The sequence below is a fragment of the Musa acuminata genome, chromosome BXJ2-4 (genome assembly GCF_036884655.1).
Source record: "Musa acuminata AAA Group cultivar baxijiao chromosome BXJ2-4, Cavendish_Baxijiao_AAA, whole genome shotgun sequence".
In the NCBI taxonomy this organism is placed as follows: Eukaryota; Viridiplantae; Streptophyta; class Magnoliopsida; order Zingiberales; family Musaceae; genus Musa; species Musa acuminata.
This window is the reverse complement of record NC_088341.1, coordinates 36,098,400-36,111,227: the sequence shown is the minus strand read 5'-3', so window position 1 is coordinate 36,111,227 and position 12,828 is coordinate 36,098,400. Positions and strand designations below refer to the sequence as shown.

At 39.1% G+C, this 12,828-nt stretch overlaps 2 protein-coding genes across 17 annotated transcripts; both read right to left on the bottom strand.

The window, feature by feature from the left end:
* Positions 1-479: 479 nt before the first annotated feature.
* Positions 480-7,844, bottom strand: LOC108952327 (uncharacterized). 16 transcript variants are annotated; one of them, XM_018823291.2, is made up of 6 exons: positions 7,691-7,844; positions 6,526-6,573; positions 4,956-4,993; positions 3,640-3,778; positions 2,045-2,197; positions 480-853 (listed from the first exon to the last, which is right to left on the bottom strand). In XM_018823291.2, the coding sequence occupies exons 1-5, from the start codon at positions 7,784-7,786 to the stop codon at positions 2,123-2,125; spliced, it is 396 nt and encodes a 131-aa protein (XP_018678836.1). In that variant the 5' UTR covers positions 7,787-7,844; the 3' UTR covers positions 480-853; positions 2,045-2,122. The 16 variants fall into 16 exon arrangements, 2 of the variants coding, with proteins under 2 accessions (XP_018678836.1, XP_064961334.1); XM_065105262.1 differs by having other exon boundaries at positions 480-848; XR_010486229.1 differs by lacking the exon at positions 3,640-3,778 and having other exon boundaries at positions 2,045-2,206; positions 7,691-7,843.
* Positions 7,845-9,496: 1,652 nt separating this feature from the next.
* On the bottom strand, positions 9,497-10,341 carry LOC135609170 (LOB domain-containing protein CRL1-like). Its single transcript, XM_065102264.1, has 2 exons — positions 10,050-10,341; positions 9,497-9,976 (listed from the first exon to the last, which is right to left on the bottom strand). Exons 1-2 carry the CDS (start codon positions 10,326-10,328, stop codon positions 9,626-9,628), a joined length of 630 nt encoding a protein of 209 aa, XP_064958336.1. The 5' UTR covers positions 10,329-10,341; the 3' UTR covers positions 9,497-9,625.
* Between the last annotated feature and the right edge of the window lie 2,487 nt (positions 10,342-12,828).

Here is a 12,828-nt window from a genome sequence, read left to right as displayed (position 1 = left end):
GATGGTATAACGAATGAACCAGCAATCTGATAGAGAGAGAGAGGTCACAGTGTTCTCCCAATGCATCAAAATACCGTAGTGGGCAAGCATCCTATTAGCCCACCATCCTCTATCATCAACTTCTCTCAAAGTTCGAAATTGCTGGTTTAGATGATTGGTATTTGATCTGGAAATATAAAAACATGAGGCACAATTGGGAACTGATGATGTTCTTTTTATGCATCCAAAAAGATAACTAGTTTTCATTAGTGTAATTGAATGCTCATTCATTTGACTTGAACCATGAATGATCAACCAAAGAGCAAAAGAATAGAAATGAGATGCAACTACTGCATTTACAGTGCTAATTCCTGTGGTACACACAAACCTTGACACTGCTAATTCACTCACTGATCATATATTTAGCAACATCTACACTCCACTAGTGCTAACTCACTCACTGATCATATATTTAGCAACATCTACACACCACTGTCAAATGGGCAATAACTATACAACACCACCAAATTGAGATTTCTACAGCATGGAGATCATCAGTGTAGTTTCAGTTAAAAAAACTAGAATCTATTCTCTCGATGCTCAAGCAAACGATAGCTCGATTGTCCCTGTTGACATTTCGATACAATAGATAGGTTTGGAAGTTAGAGCAAGTCTGTACAGAGGAGGCCACCATCAATGCCAATCTCTACAACATCAGTTGCACAGGTATGCACATCCCTTGGAGCACTGCACCATTAGACATCTTCCCCATGGGTACCTCCAGCAATTAGGTTTCCTGCGTCTAATCCCACAGCAACAGTTGGTCGTGAATGTGGTGCTTGTGGTGGCAGTAGCCTCCCTATGTATGTCTTCACTAAAGCGATAACAACAATCATAAATTATTAGTATATAAGCAGAGTCTGTAAACAACACTATCGTAAAATCAGATCAATTCCAATAAAAAATTTCTTATCCAACAAAGTCTACGGTATTCACTTTGGTGAGTGCAAAGAAGAAGTCAAATGACACTTTGAATTCATGAAAGTGAATGATGGAATTGACAACATATGCCAGACTGATCACTGAATGCAGAAATTAAGCATAGCATCTGATAGGAATCAATATCTTTAAGAAACTGATAGTCGACTGTTCGAAGTAATTTCGAAGTTTCTGATACAATGGAAAAACATCAGCTAAATTCAATCCATAATAGTGTTGTTAAGGCTACAGTTGCAACTACTTCGAATCTTTCTCAATATGTATAATACTAGGTTTAATACCAATTATTATGATTCAACTAAATAAAACTACGGATCCAAAAATTTGAAAGCCATGAAATTAGGTGACCTTAAATGATTAACATCAAGTTAATGATTGTGGGCTCATCGAGCCTTATGAACCATCACAATTATTCTTCCACTTTTGATACTATGGTAATCAAGATAATTTTGGTGACCGAACTCACATAGCTTACATTCAAGAAATAATTCAGCAACAAGGTATATAGTGTATTTTTGGTTCACAACCAATGTCAGATTTCATTTCACAAAGAAAAAAAGGGTGAATTCAGCATAGAAACTGGTTAATTACACTGAAACTGCACAATGGTGTTGTGATGGTGCATCTCCAATATTGATTGTAGCAACAAGAGCTTCCATTGCCAGTAAAACTCTTCAGCAAGAATTTTTTATTTTTCAGTGAAAAGTTATTTTCTCACTTAAAGGTTAATTTTATATAAATTTGGAGGTAAAAATATTTTATTCATCAAGATCTTGCACTCGTTTGACAAGAATACAAATACTGATTCACTTACAGAGTATACCTTAAAGCAAAAACTCAATTTTCTTAATGGGAAAAGTCAAAACTTTTCTTTCTTTAAAATTAGGGAAGAGCGGAAACATATGCCCACAGGTTTTACTAAGGACAATTTTTTCCCTAACTAGCTTCTTAAACAACGAAAATTAAATTGAAAGAAATCAATGTTCATCAATAAATCTGAAAGAAAAACGAGATCACAAAATAAACAGCCTACTTTTATTTCTTTTGTCAAATGGAGATCACTTACTACGGTTTTTTGATGACTTCTCCACTAACTAGAATGTTGACTTCTCCACTAACTAGAATGTTTTGTTTCGCAGCCTTGCTACCCTATACTGCTGCCTTCTTGTTGATGAGTGCTGCTTGGATCCAGCCATCCTATTTCTCTGCTGATATCACTCTGCTCAATCTTGAAGTATTAGCTGCCGTTAAACACATTTGAAGTATCTGCTGTGAAGCTGTAATCAAAATTTCAAGCTCGAAAGTGTTTCAGCATCTTTATTTAGAGAAACTTCCACAAAATTATGTTTCACTGTGGTTAGCAGCGATGGTCACAAGAACATAAATAAGAAGTTTCATGGATGTCAAATAAACTTTCTCAGTGATTATTCTGCATCAATCCAATCTGCTACATGGAAGAATCTGATTACTTTAGTTAACACTTGTGCTACTCATATTTTATCTTTTAGAACCATCAGGGTCTTCAAAACTGAATTTAGCATTAACCAATATTTCTTAGATAATTTTTTAGTGCCATTTATCAGAACTAACTCGATGAGTTAATTGTCTCATTAACTTGACGGATCAATCATAGTAAAATCATCTGAATCTTTATAAACCAATGTTGATTCTTAAACTCAAGTTAATTATAGTGGACTCATATAATCTTTATCGATCGATACAAGTCTCTTCGAACATCTGATGTGTCTAAAAATGTGACATTACAAGTGATGAGATGCGAGGTTAATTCTCTGGTGAGATCTTCCCAAAGTCATAAATCTTAAAATATATCAAATGTATACCAAGGTTTAACTTATCGGTCCACACCGGTGTGCCGCCCCGGACCGGTGTACCAACACATGGTACATTGATGCATACTGGTGATTCGATAAGGAAGAAAATGAGGTTGAAGTGGAAGGTCTGATGGAGGAATAGAGGAGGAAGAAGGAAGAAGACGAAGAAAAAATAAGGAAGAGAAGAAGTGCAGCGATACCTAGGAAGCAGCGGCAGCATCAAGAGCCCTAATCTGCCTTTTGTTTTTTCTAATAAATGAACTCGGATCCACCCCTTTTTAATTTTTTAATATTTTAATTTGGACAGCCCGTGTATCGGTCCATGCTTGGACGTATACACAACGCCCAAACCACACTGTTTCAGATGGTACAACAATCCTTGATGTATGTAATCATACCTCACTATAAGATCTTAATTAATGCTTCAAAATATTATTATTTTAAAAAAATTATGATTTTTCAAGGCTGAACAGTTTCTTGGAATTAGATTAATCAAGAATTTGTAGTTTTCAACAACAAATTCCTCGCCTACGGTAAAAGAGAGGCAAATAGAATCAACCCATGGAGACCACAAGTGGTGACTAGAAATTAATGCTGAAATAACCTTTTACCTTCAAGCTGCATATAAAAGGAGGTCGTTATGTAACCAACGAAACCAGAAGTCAGAGTATTTATGACAACAAGAGCTGTGAAAAGGACTCCCCGATGTATGGATAAAACACACCAAAAAGTGCAAGAAGGACGATGAATATTGTAATGGTCATGAGACAGAAGTATCAGATGATATTAACAGAAATCAGCACTAGAAGAGTTTAGTGAGAGCTCTTACAGCACTAAGAGCTGAGTTCCAGAACCAACGATAGCTGAAAACAAAGACTTGTTTCTTCATAAATCGGAAGATATCTCCATGGATATATTTCCATCCAGACTCCTCTTGAACTTCAAGAGACTCCATATTAAGAGAATGTCTTCATGATAATAGTATTTTAATGACAGATGAAAATTAAACGTAAGGAAATATGATTCAAAAGGAAAACCATGGAGTTTATATATCTTACTTTATAAAATCAATTTTTGGCACAAGCATGAGAAATATGCTTCAAAAGGAAATATGCACCATTTAGGACACCTTTTCATTTTTATGGCTTTGGTCAGAGACAGCAAGCTTTAATTTCATAGAGACACCCTCAAGCTCTCAGATGACACATCGTAGATCGGTAAGACTAGGAGATCTAAAAACTGAATTGTCTCTCAAATTATATTGCACTTACATTTACTTAATCGTATCTAGATCTACATGAATGGAGAAAATGCTGACGTGTTGATAAATGCCAACTAAATCTTTATTTTGTATGGGAATATAACTATAACAGAATCAAATATTGTAGCCCTCTTGGCTTTCTCCTTGGCTGACTTCACAAGGCACAAGTTCTATTCTATATCAAGGTTCGTTGTACCGTACCGTACCGGCGTTTCGACCCGGGCTCGATACGGTACGGTACCGATGTACCGAGCGGTATGCCCTGGTGTACCGAATAATTTTTTATTTTTTTTCATACTATAGCAGTGCTACAGTATAGTACTGTAGCACTGTAGCGGTACCGAGCGGTCCACGTACCGATAACTTGTTGGACCGGTACATACCGCCCGGTACGGGCGGTACGCTTCAGTACGGCAGACCTTGTTCTATATATTGCTTTTTTCCTGATATTCATCTTGAAATTACTCAATGTTCAATTTTTGGATTGCCATAATGTCCTCCACTCAGGTACCTAATATCCTCATTTATAGTGTATTTGGTATTGGATTAGATTAATGGTACAGATAAAGTTAAATCATGTAAGTATGACAAAGCTTTTAACTCTTTGTTTTATTTGTTCATATCTATGTATAGAGGAGGAATATCTGCTACCCACATGATAAATTTTAATACGAAGTCCATGGAAATTGTTGAACTATAGTACCACCTTAATGTTTGCCATTATTCAAAAACCACAAATCAACTCAGAACAACTAAATGACAATAGAAGCATTTCATTTACAAATATATTCAAGCACAAGAGTTTCAAGATGCAAAAACAGATTGCAATATCTACTATCAGATCAACTGAATGGTCAGATATTAATCTTGAAGCATCCACTTACTCAGTTAGTCCCTTCGAGCTGCATATAAAAGGAGTTCGCTGTGTAAGCAGCAATACCAGAAGTCAGAGCATATATGATATGAGAACTGTGAAAAGGGCTCCTCGATTGTATGGATAAAACAAACCAACAAGTGCAATAAGATGAATATTGTATTAGTCATGAGACAAAAGTACTAGATTATATTAACAAGAATCAAGATCTTAGTAAGAGTTCTTACAACAGGAAGCACACCAAAGCAAAGATTTTTTAAGCCTTGACATGGTGCAAAGTCTAAACTCCCTAATCTTTTATAGATTTTGATTCTCTAAAAAAGAACTATTGACAAATCAAGATGAAGCAAGGGTAAAATACGGAAACACTACCACATAAACCATGTGAAAGTTATCTCTGACGTGGTCCAAACTCAGGAATCCCTAATTTATAGGAGAGATCAAAGATTATATTTGAAAACAACCATCAGCAAATCAACATTTTAAAATTATCTAATGGTAAAGGATTGGAACCAGTCGCATAACGTTATCAGGAATATTTATAATGATCATTCTGATACTCGTATTTGAACTTCTCAATAAGGGATATCATTGCTCACAAAACTCAAGGAATTACTGACAATATACAGCAGAAATTGACAACATGTACATAATGGAACGTAAAACAAAGTAAGTAAAAATAACAGGCCTAAACAGTATTAATGGAGATACCCGGGTAGAAGCTCAATGATCACTAACATTGGCTGAGAGATGTTTGAGGATACATTTATGTGTCACTGCAGCTGCCTCTGAAAAGATTGACATCAGTTCCAAAATGAATGCCTTACTTACCACTATGAAATGGGTAATCCAGTCCTTGGAAATCCTAGGGGTTTGATATGACTCGGAAGGAGACAACAGGATCAGTCAAATATCATCTTATTTCTGAAAAATCGATGAGAGGCAGAAGAAGGAAACACAGAGAAAAGTGTAGTTTCAGTTCACATGCTAGCTATCGCCTTCCGAGAAGTGGTCGTTGACTGATTTCTGCTAATAATTCTGAATTCTTATACCTTCCGCAGCAATAATCATAAATAAGGAAAATCTTAAACCAAAACTTTGGAATATGATGGTGAATAAGCGAAGTCTCTAGGCAGCAGTACTGTAGTACCGAATGAGTTCCAGCAAGGTCTACAGTGTTCACTTTGGTGAGCGTAATGCACAAGTTAAATAGCACTTTAAATTCATGAAAGTGCACGAGGAAATTGACACCATATTCCAAACTAATCACTGAATGCAGAAGTTTAGCGTAGCAGCTGAAAAGAATCGATAAATAAAAGAAACTGAGACTGTTCAATGTTACGTTTATAGAAAAACAGATATTTTTTCTTTGAACCACTGGTTTAGAAAATAAGGCCAATTTGCAAGTTCAAAGTTCTAATGCAGTGGAAAAACATCAACCTACAGCAGAGTTGTTGAGGATTCAAATACTACTGCTTCACAAAAAAAAAAAAGAAGCCTTTAAATTCTTCTCAATAGAAAGAATCAAGCCACTGGCTGTTTGCAGGACAAAACGCATGTATTTAAGACAAAGCACTTACATGAATTACAAAAACTGGGCAATTGACCTTTTTAATTTTGTTAGAGTTCTGCATCAAAATGTAGACCAGTTAGTAGCAAAGACTGCTAACCAATCTAAGAACATGAGTAAAAAGATTGTAGTCAAATCAAGAGGCACACTCTATCAATGTCGAAGCAGAATGAGAAATTGGCATACAAACAACACAAAGTCTCGACGAATATAGCACTGTGAAGCACGCTATGCCTTGCCGTCTTGGCAAGCGAGCTGCCAAATGCAATGTGGGAGATGAATTGCCCATACTAGATCAAATTTTAGGGACCCAAAACAAGCATACATTCCATAAAGTTTCTCCAAATTATTTATAAACATTCCATACAAGATCAAATGCTATGATATATGCATGTACTTCGTAACAGGCCATTGAAAACTTGCTGATCATCAAGTAGTTACATAAACATTATGATGGACCCGTCACCACCTCCCAGCCTAATAAAATTATTGGCCCAATGATACAACAATGCTTGAGTCCAAATTATCGGTAGTAAGTTCATCTAGCCCTATAAATCATAATAACATACTCCCATTTCCATGATACTACTGTCCTGACTTGCGGCCGAGCTCAATGGTGCAGCCTGCCATGAGGTGGCCTTTTGCCCTATTCTCAAATAGTCCTTTCCTAGTTGGCTCCACTCAATATGAATTTTCTTTAGTAAAGTGGGCAAAAAATGGTCAATATGAAACCGAAAGATAGCAAAACAAATCGATGTCATAACACAGAGCATACTCCGTTCAACTGAGCATCCAAAATTAGTTTGAATTGTAAAATGCAAACTCCAGTATCCAACACAACATTTTTCTACTAAAAAAAATATACTCTGGTCAGCATTTTAACTTGATCATAGACATAAAGCGTTGCCTGGTTGACAGTTAACAAGGATAAGTTCTTCCACAAAACAATACAAGAAAAGGATAATGTTATTTCAAGAACAAATTGAAGCCCTAAAACTCAATCCATTGTTCGCTGAAAAAAGAAAGCTAAAACTACAAAGAGGGAAGGCACAATTAGCATGCGATAAGCAAAAGGGAAGCAGTAAAGAAACTTGGCATCAGCACGGTCAAAATTGTAAGCGAATGGGGGCAATAAGCGGTAAAAAGAACAAAATTTCTTTTCATCTTTCGTTCACCTTGAATTGGACGCGCAATTGGGAATTAACACTAAAGAAATCCCAGAAAGTGATTGCGGATGGAGTAAGATACCCCCCAAGAACTGCAAAACCCATTCCTAACACCCCTCGGCTAAGATGAAGATGAAGGCGGCCACGGACAAAGGTCGTAGTAGGTCCGACAAATAGTCTCTTTGCATAAGAATGGATAGGAATATCTCAAAATTAATTTTTTTAAAAAATTTACTATATATACATATATATATATATATATATATATATATATATATATATATATATATATATATATATATATATATACACATATATATATCCCAATTAAAATCCCAATTAAAACTTGAGTTCCATTTTTTTTCTTTTTTTAATTAAAACACATCAAAATCATTTTCCCTTTAGAATCTCATATATATATATATATATATATATATATATAAGAAATAACTATTTTTGTGAATGTCACTTATCAGAAATATACCTTAGAAGTCACAAAAAAGACGGACACCGTCAAGATTCTGGCACGAGGTGCGCGATGGATCTAAGGAAGCTACTAAGATTTCAAAAGCCAACAACGCCATAACAAATGAAGGAACCTTTACATTTGACGAAGTTATGACAAATAAAGAAGTCATCGTATATGGAGCCATCGAATATCAAGAAAGGGATCAATGAGATCATCACTAGCAATGAATGAAGAAGACAAGAGGGGCAAATCCAATGAATGCCGTCAAAAACATGACCGATCATGATTAAAAGAAATCCAAGACATTCTATTTCACATCATTTTATTAGATTAGTGATTATAGATATAGTTGAGGCTAACTTTTTGCATCACTTGGGTTTTCAGCTCCACATACATTTAAAAAAAAAAAAACTATTGAGAATACTAACTCTTAAAGTAATCATCATATCTTCTATCTTTTTGAATGGTGAAGTTTGTGCATCCAAATCTTACATGTAGCTGCAAGATATGATAAATTTGATGCTAATAACTACACCACATAGTGGGTCTAACATATATATAAGTTAATGCAAATAATTGAACAACAAATGTCATTATGTCAACATCAATTTTTTAGGAGGTAAATGTAGATCATCCTCTGTAGTGTCATCTATTTATTATCTTAATTCTCTTTGATATTGTTTTATTAAAATGTAGGTATGTTAATTATCTGCCCCCCCACCAACTTTCTCTCAGTGATATTGTGAGTTTCTTTGATTGCTTATGTATAAAAATTAATGTAATAATTAAATGATAAATTTATTTTTATCAAATATCAATTCTTATAGGATGTAGATTTCATATATGTGGATTATCCTCTATGGTATCATCTACTTGTTTCTCTTCTTTCTTTTTTTGTTAATAGGTAGACAGTGATGGATGTTGATTATATATCCCCACCAAACTACATCTCAAAGCCAATTAGGATAATTATTTTTAATAATTAAAATTTTTATTTATCTATTTTAATTATGTCTAATTAATTGACGAGTTAGATGGACTAATAATTTTGTATTGATCTTAATATTGATTGATGGCAGACCCCTTAGAAGAGAGCTTCAAAAGAAATGAGTATTTCAAGCTTGTGAATGAATCTACCAAGTCTAATTTAATCTAGCAATAAAAGTGCCATAGAACTTGGAACTCATTTCCACCATTATGAGCATTTGATGCTTGTCGTCTTCGGTAGATTCCTTGTTTGTTCTGTTCTGCATGCAGTATTCAAATAACTTGGAGCTCCATGGCTCTCCATTACGAAGACAACATGAGCTTGAAGAGTGCATCGCCATGCCTCCTCGTCAGGTCTCACATGTACATAGATAGGACCAAGAAATGCTGCTGCAGCGAACTCGTGGAGAGTTTCGAGGCACAAAATTTGTGTGGATGGATGCCGACGATCGAGGGTCTCCTTCTTCTTCTGCTGCTGATGCTTCTGCTCATGCACAATTCAGGTGACCAAATGCCACCGACTGGAGAAGCTCCTCCATGTCATGACACGCCGGCCTCCATGCGTTATCCTGCACGTCGAGCGAGTTGGCCATGGCGCAGGAGGAGCCGTCGTCGGTCACGTACGAGGAGTGGTGATGGTGACACTGTTGAGAAGACAGAACCGCGTCGTTGGGGTACGGCATGAGTTGGGGATTCGTGGCGGCGTCTGATCCCAAAGGTCGAAGAAAGCTATCCCCTTGTCGGTGACGTGGGAGCTTCTCACTGAACTCGTCTTCGTTGCCGAAGCCTCGGGCAGTTTGAGCCTTCAAAGAAGCTAACTGTGCTTCCAGAGTCAGAATCTACGAGACGAAACAGAGGATCACGATTTGTGTCGAGGAGGAAGCAGCGGCAATTCCGAGTGCTGTTGCTCACCTGTTGCTGGAGAGCGAAGATGTGGGAGACGCAACCGTAGACGGGGTCCTGCAGCCGGGCTTGGGCCTCGTAGGAGATGGTGAGCGCCGCCTCGGGCCGGTCGGAGACCGGCAGTTGCAGGAGGAGCTTGGACGCGTTGCTCGCCCCGAACACCTTGTGGATGGCGGCGAAGTGCGCGGCTCCTTGTTCATGGCAGAAGTAGGGGGCGAACACGCACCCTCTCACGCACTTCCTCCTCAGGAACTTGCAGGCGCCGCAGGGAGAGCCGAACCCTGTCATCTCGGATGATGATGATGATGATTTGTGACGATGATGATGACGATGGAGCTGCCGATCGCTTTGATCTCAGCCTCCGCGGAGGATCGCCAGCTTCTTATAAGCACCAGAAAAGAGCGGAGCGGATCACACTACAATACCAAATAGGTTATTTGCGTCGGTCTGGTTAATGGCCAGCAACAGCCATTATTATACTACGGCTGGGCCTTCGTTTCGTCTCGTCTCCCTTTCGATTCCTTAGACGACAGAAGTGGCTCGAGATGACCCACCCCGTTCCGGTTTGCTTCGGCACCAATTCTTCTCGTTTCTTCTGCTCACGGCCGAAAGGCAATGTTTACCTTCGGTCGTGTTACTCGTGATCTATAGCCAAAGACTCTTGTGATGAACACAGCCAAAAGACATGAACATGAGAGAACTGCAGTGACATTACATTCCGAACAGTGCATTGTGCATTCCTCACAGCGTCCTATCATTTCTTGGACTCATTTTGTGGCAAGCGATACTGGTTCTTGAAATCTTTCGGTTCCTTGATTTACCATGTTCAGCTCGATCGTGAAGCTACCGATTATGACCACACCTGATCTTTCTTTTCCTGTCATCAAACAGGAGACTCTCATCAGGAATTGATGAGAGGGATGATAGGATATGCCGATTTTGCTTTGAAATAATTATCAGGACATATAATAATTATTCACGTCTGTCGTCATGGCATTATCATCTACCTGCAGCTCATTATATTATGGTTGCCATTGTTCTGCTCATCCAAGCTTGTTTGCCACTGAGCCATGGAGGTATGGCTGATTCTGTGACGGCCAACACAATACCATTTCTTTTTTCCGAGTGAAGGCCAAGCCATCTGGCCAGACTGCATGCGAGCAGAGGAAGCACACCAACAGCACTCGGAGAAAGAGAACTGTTTCTCTGGAGATGCCTGCCGTGGAGAGAGGTGAGAAAGAAAGCATGCCTCTACCTTTGCCTTTCATGTTAGGCTGTGAGATACGACTCGACCTTAACAATGGGCCTTTGTTCTTTGATCTCCAAAGGATTACTTCTTGAAGGCTCACTATGAACAGTAATGCCAATGGTTCGCGTGGTATTATTGTAAGATCTCCAGAAGAAAAGGTACAGCCAAAGCCCACATTTCTTTCATGTTTCTACAATGACACGCACCATTACTAGTGAAAACATCTTCGTGGCCACAACTCGTTCTGCTATGTAATTTAATACTACTTCCAGTCGGAGAAAGACGATTTGGCATTTGTTCAAGGCTCTATGGGTAATATGCATGGAGAGAGAGAGAGAGAGAGAGAGCAGGAGACAGTGCTGGAAGCCTGGGGATTCACCCCGCATGCGCCCAACACAAGGGCACAAGGATGAGATCACCGGAACCTGTCAAATCGAAGCCCCACCACGTCGCAAGCGTGTGGTGCGGCAATGGAGGACAGTGAATGATGGCAGCCACAGGGCTCTCGCGGCAACGGCGTGAGAAACCAGGGTTAGTGGGGGTGGAGGGTTGGGAACAGGGGAGACAAGCCCAAGAAGAGACGGTAGTAAAGAATCCAACGCCTGCCCTTTGGAGCTCACGATTAGGCGCGCAGTTCGTATCATTAGGAGGAGATGCCCAGATAATTAGAGCTCATCATCATCGTTATTAATCATCAATGATTTGCTTGGTTCTGTGCACCTCGAACGCGACCCTGAATCTGCCGTGGAAGAACAGGATCCGGATGCCGAGAGAGCGTGCGTGAACTCGAATTCCTGTGCAATCGTCGTTGCCATTTCTTGGAACAGTTGCAGGAAGAGAAACCTCGTGAAAGTACCCTCATGAGACTGGTCAAACCGACAGCGAGGTCACGTGAGGGGGCGCCACCATGGATGTTTCTTTCCACATGATGACCAGATTCCAGGCTTTAGGCTTTGTCTTTCTGCGACAATCCCTCTCTCGTCGTTGTCATGAACGTCCGAGCATGAGATCAGTTCCTCCGGGCGAGGGTTAATGCATGAACTAGTAGTCGATGCAGAACAGGTGGTGCGACTTCATGCAGACACCGCCATGCATCTTTCTCCAAGAATTGCCATGCACGGGGGCCAACGATGGCCAGAAGACCAGCGGTGACTGATGGATACAGGACATGAGGCAATGGGTTAGCTGTCACGTCCAATCGATCGTGGTGTTCGTATGTGGATCAGAACCGGACGTAGCGAGTGAGTCGGAGACAGTTCTTCCAAGCGCTGGACCCCTCGACGAAGCATATAGCGTCGATGCCTGCAGTAGAAAAAGCCCCTTCGAAGGTGGGAGAGATGCACGACGAGGATGTCAGTCGTATGCTTGCTTGTTTGTTTGTTGAGGTAGAGAACTCGGAGTGAGACTAAATGTAAAGCCGGAAGAGAGACGATATTTAAAGACGTCAAGACTTATTCGTTGTTCGTTTTTGAAACTAATCAACTTATTCGTTGCTCGGATAATACAAAAATATCTCATGACTTAAATAATTCCAATTAG

Excerpts from the sequence above, each read along its gene's own strand:
- LOC108952327 (XM_018823291.2), bottom strand. The coding sequence starts at position 7,786 with ATGGGTTTTGCAGTTCTTGGGGGGTATCTTACTCCATCCGCAATCACT. Across the intron at positions 6,574-7,690 it reads AATTGCGCGTCCAATTCAAG|AACTCTAACAAAATTAAAAA; the intron begins GTGAACGAAAGA and ends ATTTTGATGCAG. Across the intron at positions 2,198-3,639 it reads GGAACTCAGCTCTTAGTGCT|AGTGATATCAGCAGAGAAAT; the intron begins GTAAGAGCTCTC and ends AAGATTGAGCAG.
- LOC135609170 (XM_065102264.1), bottom strand. The coding sequence starts at position 10,328 with ATGACAGGGTTCGGCTCTCCCTGCGGCGCCTGCAAGTTCCTGAGGAGG. Across the intron at positions 9,977-10,049 it reads TCTTCGCTCTCCAGCAACAG|ATTCTGACTCTGGAAGCACA; the intron begins GTGAGCAACAGC and ends TTCGTCTCGTAG.